Consider the following 22,676-nt stretch of genomic DNA (forward strand, 5'->3'; position numbering starts at 1 on the left):
GCATTCTCAGCGCCAGCCGTGTGGCGCCCGCCCGCTCGGGCGCCGGCCTGGGCTCGCGTGCGCATGCGCGAGCGGCACTCTGGCGCCGCGAGCTCTATGGTCGGCCGTTAGCGCAGCGTTTCCGCCGGGCGCGGGGGTTTGTGGGGGATCGTCGCGCGCCTCTTCTCCGCGGCAGTGCTGAGGAGCGGGAGCTGTGATGGTGAGCTGGCGGGCCGGGGCCGGGGCCGGCGGCTCCTCGTACCCGGCTTGGGGGGCGCGGCGGCGCCTGGGCTGCTCTCCCCTCCCCCTGGGGCAAGAGCGGCTGCCGGCGCTGCTGGCGGGAAGGTGTGGCGGGCAGCGGGAAAGGCCGCGGCCGCCACTCTGGGCCCCGGTGGGCGGCAGCACGTGCTGGTGGGCTAGCGGCTTCGCGAAGTGGCGTCCCGCCGCCGGAGCCTTCCCGGTATAAAGGCCGGTGGCCCTCGGGGAGGAAGGTGGGGAGGAGGCTTCTGGCCCTGGCGCAGAGCGGGCTGCCCCGGAGTTTCAGCCCCTCCTCAGGCCCTTGGGAACGCAGCTCTTCCTCGGCAGCGCTGGCTCGCGAATCGAGCCTGCTTACCTTAAATGGCTGATTTGCGTTAATTGGCTCTGTTTCTGCCCGTGCTGCTTTCTCTGCTCCTCCCCGGTGCTTGGAGGAGGGAAAGGTGGTAGCTTCTGCTTGTGGGCTGTTTGAATGGCATGCTGAAGCACAAAGGCCTACCAGTCACAGTAGTTTTTGCATTCATTTAATAAATTTGAATATCCTGAAACAAGTTGTTGCCCAGCGGTGGAAGGACAGCTTAACTGCATCTGGGTTTGCAGCAAAGCTCTACATCTGTCTGGCACTTGCTCAAAAACAGCTTCAGCTAGAATGAGCAACTACAAGCCCTGTCCCTGTTGTCCAAAGTCAAAGGCGACACTTTAACCACTTTTTTCTAGTTAGCAGAAATAACTAAAACTCATTTAGGTGTGTAAAGTATGCTACTTGGTTTTGCATCGCTGCACATCTTATTCTTACAATACTTAACTTCCTCTTTTTATTAGGTGGTTTGTTGGTAGGGGTTTTTTTTACTTTATTGTTTAATAGTCTACAGTTGGAAGCCTCTTTGGGCAGGTGCTGCCTAGCTCCTAAATCCTGCTGGTTTGGCTGTCTGCACTGCCTTAACCATTTTTACAGAGTTGTGCTTTCAGTAATTGGAGCACTTTCTAAAGCACCCTCTAGAAGTTCAAATTTGGATGTAATGTAAGCTGTGTGGTATCTCATTCAGTGTCCTGCTTAATAGCAGCCAGTACGACCGTGCTTTTAAAGAAAATGCAAGAAACCCCAACATATGTATCAGATTAATAAGAGTCTGTATTGGGCTCTTTCAGATAACCTGCTCCTAACCCATGAAGGTTTATAGATCTTCCCTTGTTTTGGTTTTCTTTTTCCTAGCAACAAGATTTTACCTGTAGGAAAACATAATAGTTATTAATTACACAGATTTTTTTGCCCGGTCACCTAGGCACATATTCAGTAGGACAGGTAGTAGTTGGAGAAAACTTCTCTCAGGCTTCTGAACTTGTCACTTTTTTGAATTATGTGGTAGGAGAGGAGGAGCAATTTTATCAAATCAATCAATTTCCTTTTTTTCCCTTAAGGTAAAATAATGGCAAATTCCCAAAGAAATATTTGAGATGTGATGCATTAATTCTACAATACGGGTTGTCCCAATGGCATTAATTTTAATAATTTCCAGGCCAGTATCTGATATGGATATCGTGAAGTGTCTGAAGTGATCAACAGTTTAAAGTCATGAGTCCAAATAATTTCTACGGTAAAGTTCTGAAAGAACTGGCTTACATGTCTGACTGCTGTTTTTTTCTATAATCTGATTATTGAGATAATTTCAGAATGTATACATTCATTTAGCACTCAAAGAATGGGAGGAATAGCCTGGGTATTTATAGGCCAGAAAGCGTAAAATGATTCCCCAGCAAGACATTGAGACACCAAAGACAGAGCTCACCTAATTGTGATACAGTTCCGTAACTCCTGGTCAATTCAGTTTTATGTACGCTTTGCTACATTTTGTCAATCAAATAGAGCTTTTTCTTAATACTGAATTTAGTTGAAAGAGAGAAATATGTATATGTAATCAGACACCACAGATTCAGTTTGCAAGACATTCTGAAGCTAAACCAACAGGTTTTTTTTTAGAACACAGTGACAACTGGCCAGTATATCTCGTCTGTTGTTAATAAGAAATCCTTAGTCAAATGCTCATGGGAAGTCAGAGTTGCAAGTGCTGGAACCAAGCCTTGTCATCAGCGACCAGCAAATAAAAATGGTAGTGCTGAGAAAAGTATTTTATAATAAGTTTGGCAGTCATTTGGACTCCCTGGTAAGATGTGCCTGTTTAAGTACAATGCGCTTAGGAACAGCCAGATACCAGCCACCCTTGGGGAATTCCTTTAAAATCTAGCATCCTCTGGTATACATGAAAGTAGACTTAAATGGTGTAGTCTCTTTTGTATGATATTTGTTACAGGGTGTAGCTCTAAATTCCCCGCTTTTTCCATTTCTGATGGGAAAAGTTTTGCTGCTTCTGTTTCTCCATAATTTTCCTCTACTTCTCTGTATATCCCTCTACCACATTATTTGGAACAGAATTTACAGAACTGAAAACTGTATGCCAGGCATGGGAACGCTTATCAGTCATGGTACAAAAATCTGTACTGTTTTCTTGTATGTTCCTTGTCAATCTTAATATTTGCCATTTTTCTATTCTGTCATTGCATTTGATGAACTCCAAACTGGTATATTCATTGATATGTCCGAAGTGTGGGTCAGGATTTTTCTAGCAGCAGCTGATTAATTGAAGCCCAGTAATATACGTGGGTATTTGTTTCCAGTGTGTCTTACTCTGCAGTTGCCTCCATGAATATTAACGTTGTACGCTCACCTCATATATTAGCATTGAAAATGTTGGATCCTATTAGCAGCACTGGAAATGGTGTTTTGTTGTGTGCTTGCAAACTTTCTGTGCCATGTAACCTGTTAATTAGATCACAGATTGCATGTACTTAAAAAATCTTGCTTGTTGTTTGCTCAAATTACTTGCTGTAGCCAAGTGAAAAATATTACAGAAATAATGCAAGCCACAGACTGAACAATTATCAAAGCCTTAACTGCAGAAGAACAAGCTTACAGAATCTGACATTTGGAACAGTTATCTGTGCCATAATTACTGTTTCAGTAGAGTCACTGAAGTATGAGAAATCAGTGCATCTGTTTTGCAAGAAATAATCTTGAATACTCAGTGCAGATTTGTTGTATAATTTGTGTTCCCTTGACGTTAAATAAATAACTCAAAATAGCTATTACTGTTAAAATCTTTAAGGTGAGACTGACATGAAGTTGTTGGACTCCCTCCTTGCTCTTTAATTTACTAACAGCTTGCATTTGGAATAAAATAAGTAAATGCACTGATGGCGTAGCTTTTATGTATTTTTATTGGTTTGCTTTTGTGTTTAAATATAAACTGTTATTTCCGTGGTATTTTTTTCAACACAGTAGCTGCTTTGCTGCTGATTCAAAGTGACGTAAGGATTGGTAGGACTGACTGGAAACAAAAATTATTAACACAGTTTATATGAATAGTAAATGCTGTTGGGAAGATGTCTGTCTCTTTGACTGCTAGTGCAGCATTTTAATATTACTCATCTTTTTAGTGCTTCATTCAAATAATTTAAAAAAAACCACAAAGATTTTGCAAGTAAGCAGTTTTCTTTATGTTTCTTTTGTTTTGTTTTTCAGTCTCACACAATTCTACTTGTCCAGCCTACCAAGAGGCCAGAAGGCAGAACATATGCTGATTATGAATCGGTGAATGAGTGCATGGAAGGTGGGTGCAGATATGGTAGCAAAAACTGTTGTTAAAACCCCATTTTTGACATATTCCCAAGCTTACTCAGTAAGAAATTAAGTTGCTGCTCATGTTTTCCCAAGGTAATAAAAAAAAAAAATTCAAAGGTGTCTCATGCTTTTAATTTACTAATGTTGTAGCAAACTGGAAAATAGTTATTGTTTCTAAAACTTCCTTTATATATTGAATGTCTCTTTTTGATTTATTTAGATTGAACCACATTCACTTCATGAGAGTAGGCAATGTTCTTGGTGGGACCATGCAGCAGCCTTGTCTGAATCCATTTCCTTGCAGGATCAGAGCCTACCTCTCACTAATTTTTGCGCTAGCCATGTAAAGGAAAGATTGCTACTGGAAGTAATATATAAAATAAAAGTATGTGTATTACTTATACATAATTTGCAGCCTTGTGGCATGTGTGCCAGAGAAAAGAGTCCTGCATGACTTTGAGACACATAGTAAGCTTGGAAAGAAGACTGAAATACTGCAGCTGTATGATTTAAATGTGAAAGTTCACTTAACATTAAAAATTCTAATTCCAGGAAGTTTTGCGAGGCAAACAAAAGCCTAATGAAGACCATGTAAAGCCTCTGTGCTCACTTCAACTTTATGTTCTCCTCAAATGCATCTGAATTATATATGAGCTAGCTTAAATAAAACTCATTTAAATTCATACACAGGCTTGTGCTGTCAACTCTTACCTCAGTAACCCTTAGAATTATCTTTCTTATGAGATTTGAGTAGCTTTATTTGACACCAGTTCTTCTGTTTCTCAGGTGTTTGTGCTGTAGGAATATATGTTGCAATTGCTGTCCTTAAATTATTGAAGGAATTTCAGGTTTCCATGGGAGCTTACTGCATGGAAAGTTACATCTTTGACAGAACTAAAACTTTTTCCTTTAGATGATGATAGTGCTTCTTTCCATGCATCTTACCAGATTTTACAATATGACATTTCAATGCAAATAGCTCTGTAGAATCGAAGTACGACGTTTATGTCTCTGTCTTCATGGTAGTAATTGCTTACCTTTCCTGATATCTGTGGCTCAATGGCTGAAGAAGTTTCAACAGGTAGAGTTGTTGTTTTTTTTAATATGGCATTGATAATCTTGTTTCTCCGTAGGAGTCTGTAAAATGTATGAAGAGCATCTGAAGAGAATGAATCCCAACAGTCCATCCATTACATATGATATCAGCCAATTGTTTGACTTCATCGATGACTTGGCAGACCTCAGCTGTCTTGTGTAAGTTCAGTTGTACAAGTCCATTTTAGTGATTTGGAGAAGCCAGAAGTCTTCCATGTAAATGCTTACATGTTTTATGTGAGATCCAGTAAGGTTCGGAGTGGTTTTTGCAATAACTGTTTGTAAGGCAGCAGTATTGCTGCTGGTATGCCATGTTGCCCACTCAACTTCATTGGAATAAAGTAGCTCTGAAGAAAGCTTAGAAACTGACTTGGATTTTAGACACATTGAAGCTCCCAGCATTTCAGATACTGAAGTCCAACAGTTTAATACAGCTATATATTTTAATGCTAGAATCTGTTTACATTGGGGCTGTATCTGCCTCTGTGCAGTTGGTCTAATTCTTAAGGAGGCAGAACGATTACAGAATTTTATTTAGCTGAGGGCTGTACTAATGGTATGGTAGAAGTTGACAGAAGTGCATTGCAGCCAGCTGTTTATTTTGATTAAGGTACAGCAGGATGGAAGTTTCTGTAAATCCTAGTTAAGTGGTTGAGGAACAGATCAATCCTGCAGTGAGCCCTAGCTAATTGTTGTAAGTGTTCTTGTGAATAAATTATCTCCAGTTCTCATCTGTATGTTAAAGTTTGGGCAAGCAAAGATGGTCTTGTATACTTTCCATTCTGACTGCACTGTGAAATCAAATGTTAAATTTCACTACTCAGAATATAACTGAACATTGTAACTAAATCAGTTAGTCCATCCCATGAGTACTTTTTGTACCATAAATTACACAAGGAATGGTTTGATACGACAGTGGTATCAACTTTGCAGAAATTCTGTAGGAATAAGGATACAAACCTTATATTCAAATAACAGAAGACACAGTATTTGGCTTTTGAGTCTCAGAATGCCAGAAGCTCTTTTTAAGCCAGTGAGTATCTGGCATGGACATTTCTGCAGCTCTGCTGCTCTGTCTGAAATCCAAGTGCAACTACTTGTGTAGCTGCACAAAGGCTATTGCCTTTGCCAGTTAATTCCAGTTTAAAATAAAAAGCTAGTCAAAAAAACCCTGAGCATCACATGACTTTCCTTTGCATTCTGATTTACATACAGAATCTGTGTTACTGATAGTGACTTATTACAAATGCCATTTACCAAAGTTTTCAGTGGAATAAGTGAAACAGGATTACAGTGTCTGCTGAGTTACTTTGTCCCTAGACATTCTGCCATGTTTGATCTTCAGGTGTCGTGCTGGACTGATGCAGTTTGCAAGATACTTTGGTTTAGTTTATCTAACAGACTGAAGCTAGCTACTTGCTTTAGGAAGCAGCACCTGTTTTCTAGTACAGTCTTGTGCCTGCCTTTATTAGGCTTGTAAACCCTGCGTCGTGCCAAATTCTCCTTCAGCTTATAGTTTTCCACCAGATGGCACACATAGCACATAGTGTACCAGATATGTCTTGTGTTCACAGAGATTCCCGAGGTACTTGCTCTCTGGTCTTGCAGCATAGCATTATGAATTGATTGGGGCATGGGCAGAAATCCTGAAACTAACATTTCTTATGCTGCACCAGAACTACTACTGTATCAATATAAACCAAAACTCTTTTCTGTGGCCTTGAACCAGTCATGCTGGGATTTAAATAATGAGGCTTTCTTAGAAACAGCTTGCTTAGGGTTTTTTCCTTAAGTAAGAACCATAAATTGTTGTGGATTGAGTTAACTGGATTTTTACTTAGCTTCTTACCAATGACAATCTCACCTTTCTTATCTGATGAGAAATACGTGTACAAAGATTTAAAGACCGACCAGGACTTCCATAATTCTTGAAGCATGCACTGAAAGTGCCATCTTAATCAAAAAAGCACTCAAATTTTAATAACTAAGGGGAAAAGGAGGGCATGAATCTACACCGATAACTTCATGCAATTTGCTTTCATTTGTCAGTCTAATTCTGCTTCAGTTGAACAGTATCTTGAGTAACTGAGTTCTTTGGCCCTGGAAAGAAATCTTGCTAGTGGACTACTTTTATCAGCTAGCCCTGAATAGCAAGGAAAATTGAGTCTGTGGGTTCTTGTTTTCAGTTTGCTTTTTATGAAGTGTCCTTGTTTGTTAGATGTAAGCTCACCTTCACTGCCAGCTGGCAAGAATACTTTGTCATCCATCTATGATTCTCCCTTAGCTCCTGGAAAATTGTGCTTTTTTTCATTTTCTAAAAATCCCAGACAGAAGTGGAACACTTGAAAACTTACATAAACACTTGCTTGAAGTAGTGTTGAAAAAGTGTTCAGCTCATTAAGACAAATCAGATTAGTTCCAACAGGAAACATTCTTCTTCATTCTGAGCTCCAGAATATTGAGGTCCTCCATTTGTTGTCTGAATTAAAATGCAAACACACTGATCTGGACATTCAGTAGTCCTTGGAGCATCTGGTTTTATTTCAGGTTCTTACTGCTGGGTAACTGCTTCTCAGGGAACAGGATAAATCTGTAAACACACTACAGGACAGAGTAATATTACCTTAATTTTTTTTTTTCCGCTTTCTAGTTACCGTGCTGATACTCAGACGTACCAACCGTACAATAAAGACTGGATAAAGGAGAAGATCTATGTCCTCCTCCGCAGGCAGGCCCAGCAAGCAAGCAAATAATGGAGACACCATCATCACATGGGTTTGGGGGAGGGCTTGGACAACAGGTGTGTACAGAGTGTAGTAGTGAACGTTTTGTATTATAGTCATCCTGTTGCCATCTTGTTAAACTCTTTAGTCAGGCCTGAATGTATTGTTAGCGGTGGAAGGATTTTGTTGGATTTGACTTTTTTTCAGTGTAAATGGAGAAGAAAGCGAAACATCTTCAGCAGAGTTTTAATTTGGTTTTTTTCTTCTGGTTAGCTGATGGTCCTACCTTATTTGAACCCTGGGGGCTGTTCACATTGTACTTTGCCACATTCACTGTATGTGCCCTCCTGTGGGGTATCCAACATTCAGTTATGACCTTGAGACTGTCTTAATGGGGAATAAAAAACTACCCTTTAGTTAAACTTGAGTGCTGAATTTTGTGGGTTTTGCCAAACAACAAATTAATCTTGCCTGTTTGTCAAGGAACAGCTTGGAAGGTTATGAGGACTGAACCAACAGTTGTTTGCAATGTTACAGCACGGCTCAAGCTCTGGCCTGCCAAGTTAACTTCTCTGACCTAGTCTTGAGTACTGTCTTTCCTGGGGATCTTTGGGAAACAGCAACCCTCTTGCACTCTAAACTTGATTTTTCTACAAGGCAGGGTTCAGGTAAGTGTGTCTGCTCTGAGATAGGTGATAGGTGAGAGCAGGCTGAATGTATCACAGACCCTGTGAATCAGTCTACTTCCAGCCTTCCCCCGAGAAGGGAATAGTCATCAAAACTATTTGCGCTGCCTATCTGCCCCAAACTGCATTTTCTCTTTACAAAGGCTAAGGATGTGCCTGTTTGCACATGCTGTAAAGTTGTATCTGCCCCTGGGTACCTTGCACACTGATGTCTTTGTAATTCTGCTGTTCTGAAAAAGGTTGTTTGAGGACATAGTAGACCAAAAAATAACAGCAGGTAGAAAAGCTAGGCTGGCTTGATACTTTGTGCCTTGGTGTTAGTCCAGAGTTCACCTACTATAAGTACGGATTTGAGTCTTGGACTGTGCAGGTATACTCAACCAGGACCAGTTCCAGGATTAACAGAGGAATTCTCTCCAGTGCACTTAACTTACTAATGCACATCAATAGTTTCTGATGCACCTCACAGCAAATGGATTGGCTTGAAAGAATCTGAGGTCAAATTGTGTCTATAGTAAATTTTTAATGAAAATAGCTTCACTTAAGTGATAAGTAATAGAGTCTGAAGAATTAGAATCAAATTACTGAAGACTTAGAATTTCTTAGAAAGGTATTGGGAGAGAGTGTTAAACTTTTTTTCTCAACACAAATAGGAACTGGAGATTAGACCTACTAGCTCTACAGTTCTAGTGACCAGGAATCAGTTCAATCTGCTAACATCAAAACATGCTTCCTTTATTATAAAGTGATACTCAAAACATAGTAGGTCAGAAGTACATTAATCCACCTAAGGTTACTTAAATCTGCAAATACTTCTGTATGGAAGTTTTATATCCAAATGCAGCTTGACACAGCAAGTAAAATTTGTAAAATTTGTAAAATTATTATCCCATATAACAACATTCAGTTTTTATATAAACAATGTTATTTAAACAGCTTGTATAGGAAAGAATGTTATTTTACTACTTGCTAACATGTTTGAAGTTAACTTCTGGCAAATGTTCACCATTTTTTGGATAAAAATTGCAGTATTCTCATGATGGATCATTCAGAGTGCTAAGTAGGATGCAGTTTTTCAGTCTTTACATGAAGCCAAATAACCATCCCTTCTCACTTCCCATCACATTGCAAATAGTGATTTAATATTTTCCTCATTCTCTGAGCTCATTTTCATTTTAAAGAAAACCAGCAATGTGGGCTCTTTCCTTATTGTGAAGAGGGCAAGAAGTATGCTGAATCTGTATTAATCAGGAACTTGGAACATAACACATCTTTTTCTTCAAAGATAACCTAAAGTTTGGTCTGATAAAAAAGATAAATACTTTCCTCTTGGTTTTGGCTCTAGTACAGTAACTGCAAACTAAGACCAGTAAACAAGTACAAAATAGTTTCTCGTACTAGAGCAAAAAAATGGGAAGAAGGCACTTTAAAGTACGTGATAATAAACATTTCTTCTTTATGAAAGGGACTTTGTGAAGGTAAATATTTTGGAAAGTAGGAGGTAAACAAGCTTTAAGGTTAATGCACCTCTGTCATCATCTCAGTAATTGAAGTTTTCACAGAATTAGCAAATGCAAGTAGATATTCCTTTTATACCTCTGGAGCCTAGACAGCCTTCCACCATGGTCTGTAGTACACGTTAAGAGAAGGGACTTGGGCATCATTCCTCTTTTCCCCATCGTCACCCAGGTAGAAGTCTTTTTTTTTTTTCCCCTCCCCCTGAAATAAGCTACTAGTTAAAACTGGTGCATAGTTCTTGAGCTGCTGTTCTCCATACTCCTTTAGAGTTGCCTTTTACTTGATCAACTGTTCACAAAACAACAGATTTGTTGCTCAGCTGGGCAGCTGACCAAATACACTGGAAGGAAAAAAAATAAATGCTGCAGCAACTACCTGATGCGCAACTGGTTAGAAAGAAGAATCTGGAAAGCTGTCTCTGACTAACCACCACCTTCAGAAATACAGTAAAGAGGGTTATGTGCACTTTGAAACCTGTAATGTGCTAGTAGACTGGCACTCTAGTGATATAGTCTGTTGTAGCAAGCCAGGTGAAAAACTACTCCAGTTTGCTCCCTCAAGCCTTTCCAGTGAAGGATGGTAACAGAGTTTAGGACTTCCTCCAGTCGCACCTGTCCTTATAGGCCTAAGGCAGCGTTTCTGCTGAGAGGTATCAAGCATTTGCAGAAATTCAGCTGCTTTAAAAGCGAGGTTGGCCAGCAGCATTTTGCAATGAAAGCCATGAAAAAGTGACATAATTGCAGGATGTATGTTAGGAAAGAATCTGTCATCCCGTGCATGCTTTGCCTGTGGCAGATTGGTGCCTCTTGAATAAAAGAGAGATACAAGTAGCAGTGCTGGTCATGCCTGGTACAGTGTACAAGTAAATGATAAATTATACTGTCTGTTTCTACAGGAGTATTATAAAACAGGTACGGTATTATAAAAACGGGTAAAGAATGGAGTCCAGAGTCCACACTTGGAAACACTTGATTGTTTGTTTTTTTTTTAAAAGCAACTCCATTAAGCAAGCCTAGCCTCAGTCCAGGGACATGCGTGAGCCCTCATCCACTTGCCAGGGGTACAGAGCAACTGAGGTGCTGGCCTGACTTCTCCTTGGCTTGTGGAGGCACGAGCCATGCTGCGTCTTTTCTAATCGTGGAATACACAAGTCCTCACACAGTCTCTGGACTGCCTGCTGCTAATTTCAGGTTGAGGCATGACCAGAACGTACAACTCATTTATTGACATGGCTATTCGCTAAGTAAATAGTAAGGTGAAGTTTTGTGATACGGCGGGAGCTGATCTAACAGTTCATTGCTGTTGAAAGGCATAATCATAGAAGGGTTTGGGTGCATGCAACCTGTGAAAGAGACACTGGGTGCTGTGAGGAAGGGGAGAGCCAGACTGCGAGTCGGTACCAACAAGCAGAGCAGATCATCACTTTAAAAAAAAAAAAAATCTTATCTGAGATGCTGAGAACAAAGTCAAGCATGGTAGATGCTGTTGCAGAAAACAGTAGCTAAATTGTCATTTATATATGTAAGGACCAGTTTATCTACCATTGCATGCTCCTGCCAGTCTGTAACGCACTGAGGCAGGGGGTTACCCCAGTAGGATTAGAGCGAGTGTATTTGACACCACAGTAATAAACAGGATCACTCTTTTAGAGGAATCCCACTCTGCAGTCTCCTTCCATGTGCTGAAGGGGGATTGTGAAAAGCAAAACTGAGTTTGTATTCCTGCTATGAAGGTGAAATAAGCTAGGTTACTAAAATACCAGTCTGCAGTTTCTTTCATCATCACATTCTTTTAAAATAGACTGAAATCACGACATCCATCACAATACATCATAAGCACAGCAGGACAGTAGCATCCCCATCGTTACATCAGTCTGTTCTCATGCTTAACACCACTGTCACGTACAGTGGAGGAAAGAAAAGAATAGTAGTAGCCAAGAATACCTTGTTACCTTTGTTAGTAGCTAATGTATGCGGTTTAGAAAAACTTGTTTACAGCAAGAGGAGACTTAACCAGTTATAGTATTCTTTAGATTAGAAGAACCACTAGATTTTTCACTTACATTAGAAAGAGGTAAGAAAGTTGGAGAGTTATTGGTTGTGATCTCATTACCATATGCCAAGCAATGTGCTAGTTCGCGATGCAAAGCGAAGATGCTTCTTAAGACACTTTACTCTGAGAGGGAGGAAGAGAATGCTCCAGCTACTTTGCTTTAGAGTAAATGAACAGTTATATAAATTTGCAATTCACACTGAATAATGACCTGATTGTACTTAAACTCAGCTATATTAGAAACTCAATCCATCAAGAAAGCTAACAAACAGAAAAATGAAGAGTAGCTGGATTACAAGTACGAAGTAATTTCAAGCTCCTGTTTTTCAGCTGCTATGAGACTGTTAAGTGTCTCCTAGACCCTAGAGAGCATTAAAACAAATAAATTATAAATCCTCTGTCTTACCATCATCATAAGTTTGGGTGGAGTGGGGGGCAGGGGAGCATAATTTAGCAATTCCTCAGCAGGAGATGGGTTATGGCTGAGGCTAGTAACCGAGTCTCAGATTTTCAGCCTCATTGAGCATCCGAGCCACTCACCTTACAGGTATCCACTTTCCCTTGAGGTCTAGGAGTGCCAACTTCAGTATTTGTCTCAAGATAAAAGGATAAATAAGTTGTACCAGCTATACATAAACCACAAGAGTAAGTCTGTTGAAATAGAATGTTGTCTTAGAGCTCTGCCATATTTGTCAGTACTCTCAGGTTTTCTACACTGAGTGTCTTGCCTGCTGTAAGGTTACTTGGTGTTGACTGAATATAACATACCATTCACTGAAACAGCAGGGGAATGAATTTGCCACTGAAATGCATCAAGCGGAGATGTTTGACTTTGCATAGTACAAGACAGCGTTCTATTCTGACCCATAATAAATGCTTCATCTTCACTAGGATGTGTCCAAAAAGGATTAAAATTGAGGTAGACCTACCTATCTGGATTTGTTACAGGAAAACATCAGATTCTAGCAATTTGTTTTCTCAATGCTGTAATCTGAGCTATGGCTGTATGAACAGTTTATCTGGATGAGATTTGGGTATTGCTGCAATTTATAGATTTTATTCCTACTATTTGTGCTGAGTGTGCATATGACACGCAAGTAAAACTTGCATGCTATTTATCCCAGCTCGGTGCCATCCCTGGTGAAGCATTAGCAAGGGTTTTGTTAACAAATCCGTGCACACCATAGTCAGTCTGGTGCTGTAAGCCCTGCAGTGTCTGCACAGTCCTTCCAGCTAAGATGGTTGGCATGCACTGCTGCCTGAGCCTCAGCCATCGCATGGGACATGCACACAGCTTCTGGAACTCTGCGCAGCTGCTGCATGCCTTGTGTTTGTGCCATGTAAGTCAACAAGACCTGGAGAAGAGAAAAATTTGGCTGTGTCTGGACTCTACCACCGGCTAAATGTGACACTTGTACAGCCCAGATCTCTAATGCACCAGTGCTTCCATCTAGCACGTTGAATTGCTGTTCAGACAGCTGCTCCATTGACTGTGCAGGAAACAGCCTCCAAAGTTCGAATGATGACGTCCTTAGTTACCTAGGGGATTTGGTTTCACATACTCCCAACACAAACCCGTTGCCCTGAGAGGCTGGGGAACGCCCATCCTTCGAGATGTGCAAGACTGACTGGACACAGCACCGAGCAACCTGATCTGGTTAGTCCTGCTCCGAGCAGGGTTTGGCTACGTGACTTCTGGAGCTTTCTTCCAACCTAAATTATCCACCATTCTATTGAACTCACTACTGGAATATCCCATATCATGAAAAAGAGGAAACCTAAGCTTTGAATCTCTACTCTGACCAATGTCATGCAAGCATTTGAACTCTGTGTTCCCCAGGCCTTGTAAGACAGTGCTGCAAATGGATATTGCTGCAAATAGGACAGGCTGTCAAGTGCTTGGGAGTGGGTTTGTGCAACACAGCAGAAGTCTTCACGAGGCTACAGAAAGCGCAGCTAGCCCGCATTGACAAAGACAGGGTCCAGAACAGTCAGATTTGGTCTTGTTCTGATACTCTCTTTGTATGGATGAAGGTGCACACGGGACACTGAGAATAATGCCTTGTCATAGAGATTTAGTCCTGAGAGGTCACCAGACCTGCCACCCAGATGCAGCCCCCTGCACTGCCCCTTTCCATCCTTCAACAGGTTAAAAAAAAAATATCTGTTTAAGAGATAAAAGAGATAAAAAGTGATGTACTAATAGGGAAAGCTCAAGGACACTGCAAAGGGCCAGGGGAAGGTAAGAAACAGGCCATGCATGGCAATGGAGAGACAAACAATCACACCTGTGCCCCTGCCTCCACCCCACCCCACCCGCTAATCCCACCGGGAGGCAAAGACATCCTAATGCAGCATCCAGCAATGTACTTGCAGGGGAAAGAGGAAAATCAATGCCACTAGGACTAGAAGTAGACCTTGCTCCACATTTCATTTTCACTTATGCCTGCTCAGGTTCTGAGCAGGAAGGAAGCGTCTGTGGGGAAGAGAGGTGTCTTTTCTCTCTTAATACATTAACTTGATCTTTGAGGGAATTCCTAGCTTGTACATCTACTCCACTCTAACACTGGAATGTAGCAGAAGCACAAGCAGAAGCAGAAGAGACGTGAACAGAGTGTAGCAAGCCGAGTCAGCATTCAAGCCTCCTCTTCCAAGAAGTGTGTTTCTCAAACCCAGAATTGTTTCTTCTCCATCCCCATCATCTCAAGCCAGTGCCAAATGAATGCAGCTTTCCTTGCCTGGCTTGTAACGCTCTTCTAGAACACACTTGTCAGCTCATTAGTATCCTTCTAGATTCTGGGCCAAGTAAGTTTAATTTCAATTTTTATCCACTTTGTGCTAGTAGCATCTTTTAGTATTTTTTCTCCAAGTACTTCTCCCTTCACCACCCAGGAAAAGCAATCATTCCCATCTCAGTTTTGCTAAGTGAGTAACTTGTGATTGATAGTTTCTTCTTGTACAAGAAGTTGCTTTTTCTCCTGCTCATCCTAGCAGTTTTCTGCAGCTTTTCCTGTCTTAAGTTTGTCTTTCATTGAACATAGTTATCATTCTCAGCACCTGCAGCTCTTAATGAAGTTTACCAATCTTTCATACCATGCTAACGATACCTCTTTAGTCTTTACCAAGAATGAATCATTTAATGCCTCCTAAAATTAAACGTGTTGGTTTTGTGCTTACAGCACAATTGTTCAGTGATCACACAGTGCACCCTCTGTCATCTCCAAGTAAAAGCACTCATTATTCCTACAAAATGAAACAACTTCAGCTAGAAAGCTTGAGAAAGAGACTCATGAGAATAGCCAAGCATTTCATCTTAATGAGGACAGTCACGTCAGATATTGCAGAGAACTCAAAGCCTGTCTGAAGAGAGCAGAGCAGGGGCTACATTAACCACAAAACTGTGCTGCTCTATTTCTTAGCAGAAAGGCACCCAAATCAGGTCAGTCATAGCTCCAGGAAGTATTTCCCATTTAAAAATCCCAAGGAAAACCAGGCACCTCCCTCCACGGGCTAATAGTCTTGTTAGCACATTGCATAACCTAGGCAGCTCTCTGCTCAGCACACCAGCTTCTGCCTGCCTTCCTTACTCCTCAGACCCCATTCCCCCTGGGTACGGGAAGCCCAGGCATCTCACTTGGAGCCCCAGATTCCTCCTGCGGGGGAACAGCAGCCAGTGGAATTTTTATCAATCCCCTCCTTTCCCCAAGACACCTCAAGTAAAATATTTTAAGCTCCATAAATCTGATTTCTCCATTTAAATAATTGCTGTAGAAAATTCATGACTACCTCCAGGCATGTTGTCATTAGAAGTTAGATATCACTTAAATCTAGTCACAAGGACAATGGAGATCCAGCCTCAAAGGTGGTTGACACATAAAGCAGATTGAAAAAACAAGCCATGTGACTTACCCAGGCTCTCTTGTGGCTCCTGAAGTAACGTACAAATAAAATGCAGGTCCCAGCCCAGTACCAGTTGAGCAGCTTAATGCCAAGCGCTTTGGTCCAATTCTTCCTTTCCCTCCTCACACGTGCATTGACCTAACTAATATCTCTTGCCCTACCTTCCATCAAAAGCTGACACTCAGCCCAACTAGTAACAAGTGGTGCTAATTAGTTAATGCAGGAGATCCTCTGACAATTGAAACACACCCTGCTTCCTACTTACTTAGGTAAGCCCCATAAAGAAAAACCCATCAATAGTTGTTAAATGCAAGGATGTTCTCCCTAGTTCAGGATGTCAATGCATCAGGAGCTACTGAGGGCCCTGAGAGCATTTTGGGAGAGTAGGACCTTCCCACTGCCCTGTCCTTACATCTTCCCTTAGACACCTGGCATGGGTCACTGACAGAAACAGGCTAATGGACCAGGTGGCACTTTTATCCGATCAGATACACATAAGTGCTCTATGTTGAGGTTTTGTGTTGGATTTTTTTTTTTTTTTTTTACTTGACTAATGTTTTCCACAGATGTTTTGCAGGGAAGATGAAACTGTCTGTGCAGACCTAAGGTAGATAAGGAGTTGCAATAGGTAGCATTTTTCTTCATGCATTTCCCAAGTATTTTCCTCATTGTTTCCACAAGGTTGGTGTTTTGGAGGTGTCATGAGAATGAGAGAACTGGAGATGGTGTAACTCTAGCTGACACAGTTGATGTTTAGGAGCTGTTTACTCACAGGCTCCATGAAGACGCAGAAAATACTTGCCCCAGAGTGCAAGTGGTACTACAAATTAGTTGAAATACCCACTTCATGGCACTGAGTGGTTTTTAAAGTGACCCTTAACATGGCAGATAACTTTCTTTGTAAACTTAAATGCAATTAATAATACTGATTTAGCCACATCCGTGTTTCTTTGAAGTCTAATGCTTTAGCACTCCTGCAGTTATTTCTCCAGATGAGTTCTAGGGGCCTTGGCAATTACTTGCTGCTGCTATTTTGATCCTGTGCCGTAGGAGCATAAACTGGGTTATAGAAAGTCCATCTGAGTCCATTTAATGAACTACATGAATCAGAGCCCTACAATAAAGCTCAATTAGAAATAAGAGCACAGAGAATATTGATCCCCTTAAAACCTTTCACAGCTTTCAGGAACTGCTTGGTCACTCATGGCTACAGCAGGCACCAAGCTTTTCCTGCCAGTTCCTTTTCCTTAGTTTACTGGGATTATGGCCAGATTAAGATGTGATTGAACAGATCATCTGGTGGGGGCCCTGGGGTATGAGGGAGAGCCCCCAAATAACCCTTCTCACATATACTCACAGTCCTCTGGGTCAGGTTTTACTACTGCCTAGCTCAGAGGAGGTTTCTACAGCAGTGCTTGCTTTTCCTCTGAGCAATGCCAAAAAAACCCCGTTGAGACTTTGTAATGTGTTTTACTGATGGGCATGGTGCCTAGAGGCTCTGAGTTCGCAGGGGTCACAGATGATAGCATTACCATGCAAACCCACAAAAGGGTCCCATCGACCCCACTGACTCAAGACCTTCAGCCTTGTTTGCAGTGTATTACAGGATAAAGAACCCCTGTGGTAATGAAGCACGCATTAGTCAAATGAGACATTTGAATAAGAACCTTGAGACACGTGCATTAAGAGTGATGTATGGCATCCCAGCCAAAATATAGGGCTCAAAGTCAGATGATTTCAAACTCTTCCGGGCTGTACCCTGGATGATAGCGTCCAGAAGCTCAGATCCAAAGAGTGGGATTTTAATTATTAGATCTCACACTGGAATCCAAAATCCTCTATTCAGCTCTTGTCCAAAGCTGGGTTTACCTCCAACATGTATGTCTCAGACTTAACAATTCATGACCTGCTCCAACACCTACAGAAGTGTTTTAGTCTCAGCTGTGTTCAGACCATCTCTGTGCATAAGTGCTAAAGGAACTCATAAACACGGTGTTGCTCCATTTCCCTTTTCAGAGCCCAGCCATTGCAAATAAATGTAAAAATAAAACAACAGCCACTGCTTGCTCTATTTCACCAAGCTGTATAGACTTGTCTGGAGCTGGCAGGAGGGATTAAGAGGCAAAACACTGAACATCTTATGGTGAGGCTCTTTGGAAACCCTTGGTATGGAATATCTGAAGATGACCTGCACCAGAGGGAAAGTAATTACACTTTTCTAGCAGCAGCTGGGGCATTTGCATGGCAGGAAGAGCCTGCATTCCAGGCACTGCTCCAAAGGGTGTTTATGAACTTGAAATTAAATGGTTACAGAATAAAAATGCAAAGTAATTCCTGAAGCAATCTCAGGCTCCAGGCCTTGCTCCAGAGACAGAAAGCTCTTGAACCACCAGGCTAGCATCATGCATCCTTTGTCCAAATTAATCTTTATTATAAGGTGAGGCATAAGACAGAGCAGGTTTAGCAGGCAGAGCTAAGAATGCCTTCCAAAACTCCACTTTGAGCAACCCCAGTTTCCCAGAGGGTCTGTTCCTTCATTGATAGATTGCGTTGGTACAAGGGTGGGAGTGATTCCTGGCAGCCATATGAGGTGCAGTGAGCAGACCCCTCCTATGGATTGCCCCTAGCAGGAGGCTCTGCTGCTCTTGGGAAAGCGCCTGGAATAGCCCTGCAGCAGCCCCGCGGGATTCATAGTTCCACCTGTGCGACGGATGTTCCTGGGCAAAGGGGCTATGGCTTCGCTGGCAGCTGCGGGTCCCGCCAAGGGCTCTCGGATGCTGCAGGCAGCCACCAGTGACCTGCCTGTGTCCTGTTCTGCCCTGGGAAAGAGAGGCTGCGAAGGCAGGTTAAAGCCAGCTTGTCTGCCACCCTGCTCCTCGGGGCTAAGCTCACCTCTGATCCGTGGACCCGACCTAGGCTGATGCCAGGTTGGTGTTGTTCACTGACAATATTTATTTTTAATAAGATCCAAATTAAGCTGGGGGAGAGGGGGGAAGGGAAGAGTTTCATAGAAGTCCAGACCCCTTTTCCCTCAGGAAAAAGGATTTGTGCTCAGGAGGCTTCCCCAAGTTCTTCAGCATAGACAGGCTCAGCACTTGCAGACACCTGACAAAGTCCTGCCTAAAATATTTAAACAGAGGTGATGTGTGACATGTTAAACATTGCTAATGAGCATCAGGTGTTTGCAGGGGAAAATGGCTCTTCATCTTAGATATAGTAATTATTTTAAAGATCTATTTAGCATTTAGATTGCTTGGGGGGAAAGAGCTTGGAGCAGTTGATTGCCTTGAAAAATGCTCCGGTATTAAGTGGGTCTCTATGAACGTTGCTTTCATCTACTCAGACAGAAAGCAGAGGTGACACTTCAGCCTGGGATAATTAGAGGGACTTTGACATCATTTGCTTGTCCTTGTCAACAGCATTATAACACGTAGCCTCTAGTTAAACAAACACACACAACAAATCTCGCACAATAGCATTTAAGGGAGTTAAAATACAAAACGCTACAACATGCTGCACTGAGCCTTGAGAGGAGCTGTGAAAGAAGCAGCCTGAACATTTGCACTCCGTAATTTAACCCCAAGCAGAAGACCCCTTGGTATGCTTTTAGACTTGGCTACATCTGCTGCATATTTAATACCTGTTTTCATCAACAGACTTTTACGGCTGCAGCAGCATCAGCTCTCACAGGCTGAGTGACTCTTGGAGGTGAAGGCTCACATGAAAATCCCAGAGATGGCAGGAGTAAGAGCAATTGCTAAGCAAGGGACTGAACTCTTCTGTGGCAGTGGACTATCTCAGCCCTCAGTCGGGCTGCGCTGTGCTAGCCTGTGCCAATAAGCCTGGTCTAGGGGATGGTTTAAAGCTATTCAGGGTTGGCCAAAAGGACAAGCAGCCTGCAAGACTAAGACACTAGGCTGAGCAAAATCCAGCCATTTGGAATCAAGTCTCTGCTACAGCTTGCTATTTTCCCTCAAAAATCTGAGAAACGACCTAGAAAAAAATTACTTCTGCCTCAAAGTGGTCCCCCCGTGTCTGGGGTGGCTGAAACACCATATACATGCTTCCCAACCTGCAGCATGTTCAGCAGCAGAGACAGTCCAGATGATGTTATAAAGCCCACATAGTCAATCAAGCCTTCAACACAGCAACTGTCATGAAGATGACTTCAATGGGGAGAAATATCAGTGTACTGAGCAGCAATGCAGCTAAACAGAGACAGGTAGGGCATTTCAAGGGGGAAGAGAGGTGATGCTGGACACTGAGGAAGGATCTGTATAGAGCATCCCCTGAACACTGTCAGTACAGAAGGTAGACCTGCTCCAAGAATTAGGTGTTTCTCTCCTTCCTTGTAGCCACTTCAAGATTTAGATGTTTCAGTACTAGTTTCCCTGTGTCTGTTGTTGAAGAAATGCCAGGCAGCATAACTGCTGAGCTCCCCTCTAGCCCGCTCAGTCTCACCTGCCTCGGGGCAGATCTCTACTGCTGCTTCTGCCACAAAACCAGCAACTGCTGATCCACGGCATTCTCCCAGCCACTCGCATTTCTTAAAGCCAGCAGCATTAAAATGCTCAATCAGAAATTTAATCCAAACCAAAACAATGATCAGACTGTGTCTGTTTCCCAAATCTGACAAGTGCACACGCTAGTGAGTAACACTCCCCCCCAACCCTGCAAAAAGAGAAGGAAAAATGCAGCGGTGGGGGGAAAGCCTACCATCAATTTCTGGTAAGAAAAATGTTTCTCTGTTCTGTCGCCTCACTCATAAAGTCTGTTTTAAGACCAGAAAGGAGAAAAGCAGACATTAGTGAAGATGATGGCAAAAGACACACAGACTAAATGGAGCAAGAATGTCACCTTTGCTTTCCTGCCTGGCTGGCAGGATGCGGGCAGGCAGCAGCCGCAGGGCAGGTCGCTGCTGCAGTCAGCACAGCACGGAGATCAGCAGGGGCAAACTGCCCCAGCAGGGGCACAGGGGCTGAGGCACCGGGCAGCCACCCCGAGCGGCACCTTGTGCTGCTTGCTGAGCTGGCGCCCGAGCGAGGGCTGGCATCCCGCAGCATCGCCGCCAGCGCCGCACACCCGGGCTGCTCGAGCAAGGGAAGGACTCCACGAAGAATTAAACAACCTGCGGGAGAAGATTTATGAGGCAACACCAATAACAGAAATGGTCCCTCTTTGCCCGGTAGAAAGTGCTTTTCTAAGGTGGCTGAATTAAAGTGGCAGCCAGATGGAACCATTCCCAGTTTGGAGAAGGGAAAGGAGTACTGGGAACTGATGTGACTGGTCTGCAGTCACTGAGAAACACAGTTGACAGCAGAACATATCCCTTTTCCTCTGTCCCCTGGTAAGATGAGGTAAAACTCAGGATTAACTGTCCCTGTTATGTGTTCTCCACTGAATTTCCAGATGTAGCACTAGTGGCTCCTGTGTTTATTTAAAAAGGGAAGGAATCACTGGGACGAGGGGAGGAAAAGATCTTCTAGTTCAGGCCTGGCCAGTCTTGGACTGTCTGATCCTCACTGAGATCCTGAGAAACAAGACTCAGGAGACCTGTTTCAGAAAGATCCAAGGACAGAAGCAGGTGGGTGCAATTGGGTCCAACATCTGGGATGGGCCATCAACCTCAACTCACCCCGGTGCCCCACTTTCTGCTGCAGCCCCGCTGCCAGCCATGTAGCATCCCTCTGGTGGGAGCAAGGCTTGGAATTCACACTTCTTCCAAGCCTTGCTGGCTACCCAGCACAGGCCACGCTGTCCCCTGAAGGGCTGGGGGCAGCAGGGATTAGAAACAAGAGACAGGTCTCTGCTCTCCTCAGAGTCTGACCCACAGTCATCTTGTCTTAGAAACACCTCCAGCCATCAAAGGAAGACTCCTGCTCCTTTCACACCCTTTTCTTCTTTACCCTGTTGCACTAGTCCTGTGTGAGCTGAAAAGCATTCACCAGCTGCCTTCCCATTTTTTATACTCTGGAAACTATGGCCACATTTGAGTGCCCTCATACCTATTTCAGCGCTTCCCCTGCCACTGCTTTTCTGCCTGGCGCAGCATGGGGAACAATGCTGCTTCTCTTTAGCAAGGTCAAAATGCAAATCATCACCTTCAAAATATACCAGCATTGACACGATTTCTGGTTTGTCCCCATTCTATGTTGGGAGGACTGCAAAACAAGGTGTTTTGGTGGGTAAAGAAATTCACACGCACACTGGTGCAATTCACCTCTTCAAATAAGCTGTTTTCTCTATTTTGCATGCAGCTGCCCCACCACTTCAAAACCTTTGTGATTTCTTCCTAAATACAGCTATACCGCAGGGCCAGTTCTGGTCACCCAGCTGCTAAAGGGAAACCAACGTAAGACAGCAGCAGGTCTACAGGTTAAAACTAAATAACCATCAGGAGACGCCACGGCAGCCCCATGGGGCAGTGACATGACATGCCAAGGTGTGAGGTGGAGATCTCCAGAGCTGAGGTGAAGCCTGTGAGAGCTCACAACCACCCTAGGAGCCAGCAGCCAGCACGCTTGCAGGAAGCTCAGGCTGCTGCAGAGAAGGTGGTACTGAGATCCACCCATCAGTTGAGATGGAGATGGGGAGAAGGCACAGCAGCCCTGGGATCTGACCACAAAATTCACGGAGAAGAGCCCTTGGGAAAAGAAACTTGAGACAGATGAGGAGGTGCTGAGGGACCCATGGGGGGCTTTTTAGGTCAGTGACCCCATTTTCAGTTCACGCTCATGAATTTGTGCATCCCTCTCAGCGCTGGTCACCTCATCACCCACACACCACTACTGT

At 43.1% G+C, this 22,676-nt stretch overlaps 1 protein-coding gene across 1 annotated transcript; it reads left to right on the plus strand.

Annotated features, from left to right (window-relative positions):
- Positions 1-66: 66 nt before the first annotated feature.
- On the plus strand, positions 67-8,150 carry ERH (ERH mRNA splicing and mitosis factor). Its single transcript, XM_040601890.1, has 4 exons — positions 67-199; positions 3,812-3,899; positions 5,044-5,164; positions 7,656-8,150. The coding sequence occupies exons 1-4, from the start codon at positions 197-199 to the stop codon at positions 7,756-7,758; spliced, it is 315 nt and encodes a 104-aa protein (XP_040457824.1). The 5' UTR covers positions 67-196; the 3' UTR covers positions 7,759-8,150.
- The last annotated feature ends 14,526 nt before the right edge of the window (positions 8,151-22,676 follow it).

The sequence above is a fragment of the Falco naumanni genome, chromosome 7 (genome assembly GCF_017639655.2).
Source record: "Falco naumanni isolate bFalNau1 chromosome 7, bFalNau1.pat, whole genome shotgun sequence".
Lineage (NCBI taxonomy): Eukaryota > Metazoa > Chordata > Aves > Falconiformes > Falconidae > Falco > Falco naumanni.

Excerpts from the sequence above, each read along its gene's own strand:
- ERH (XM_040601890.1), top strand. Across the intron at positions 3,900-5,043 it reads GGTGAATGAGTGCATGGAAG|GAGTCTGTAAAATGTATGAA; the intron begins GTGGGTGCAGAT and ends GTTTCTCCGTAG. Across the intron at positions 5,165-7,655 it reads GCAGACCTCAGCTGTCTTGT|TTACCGTGCTGATACTCAGA; the intron begins GTAAGTTCAGTT and ends TCCGCTTTCTAG.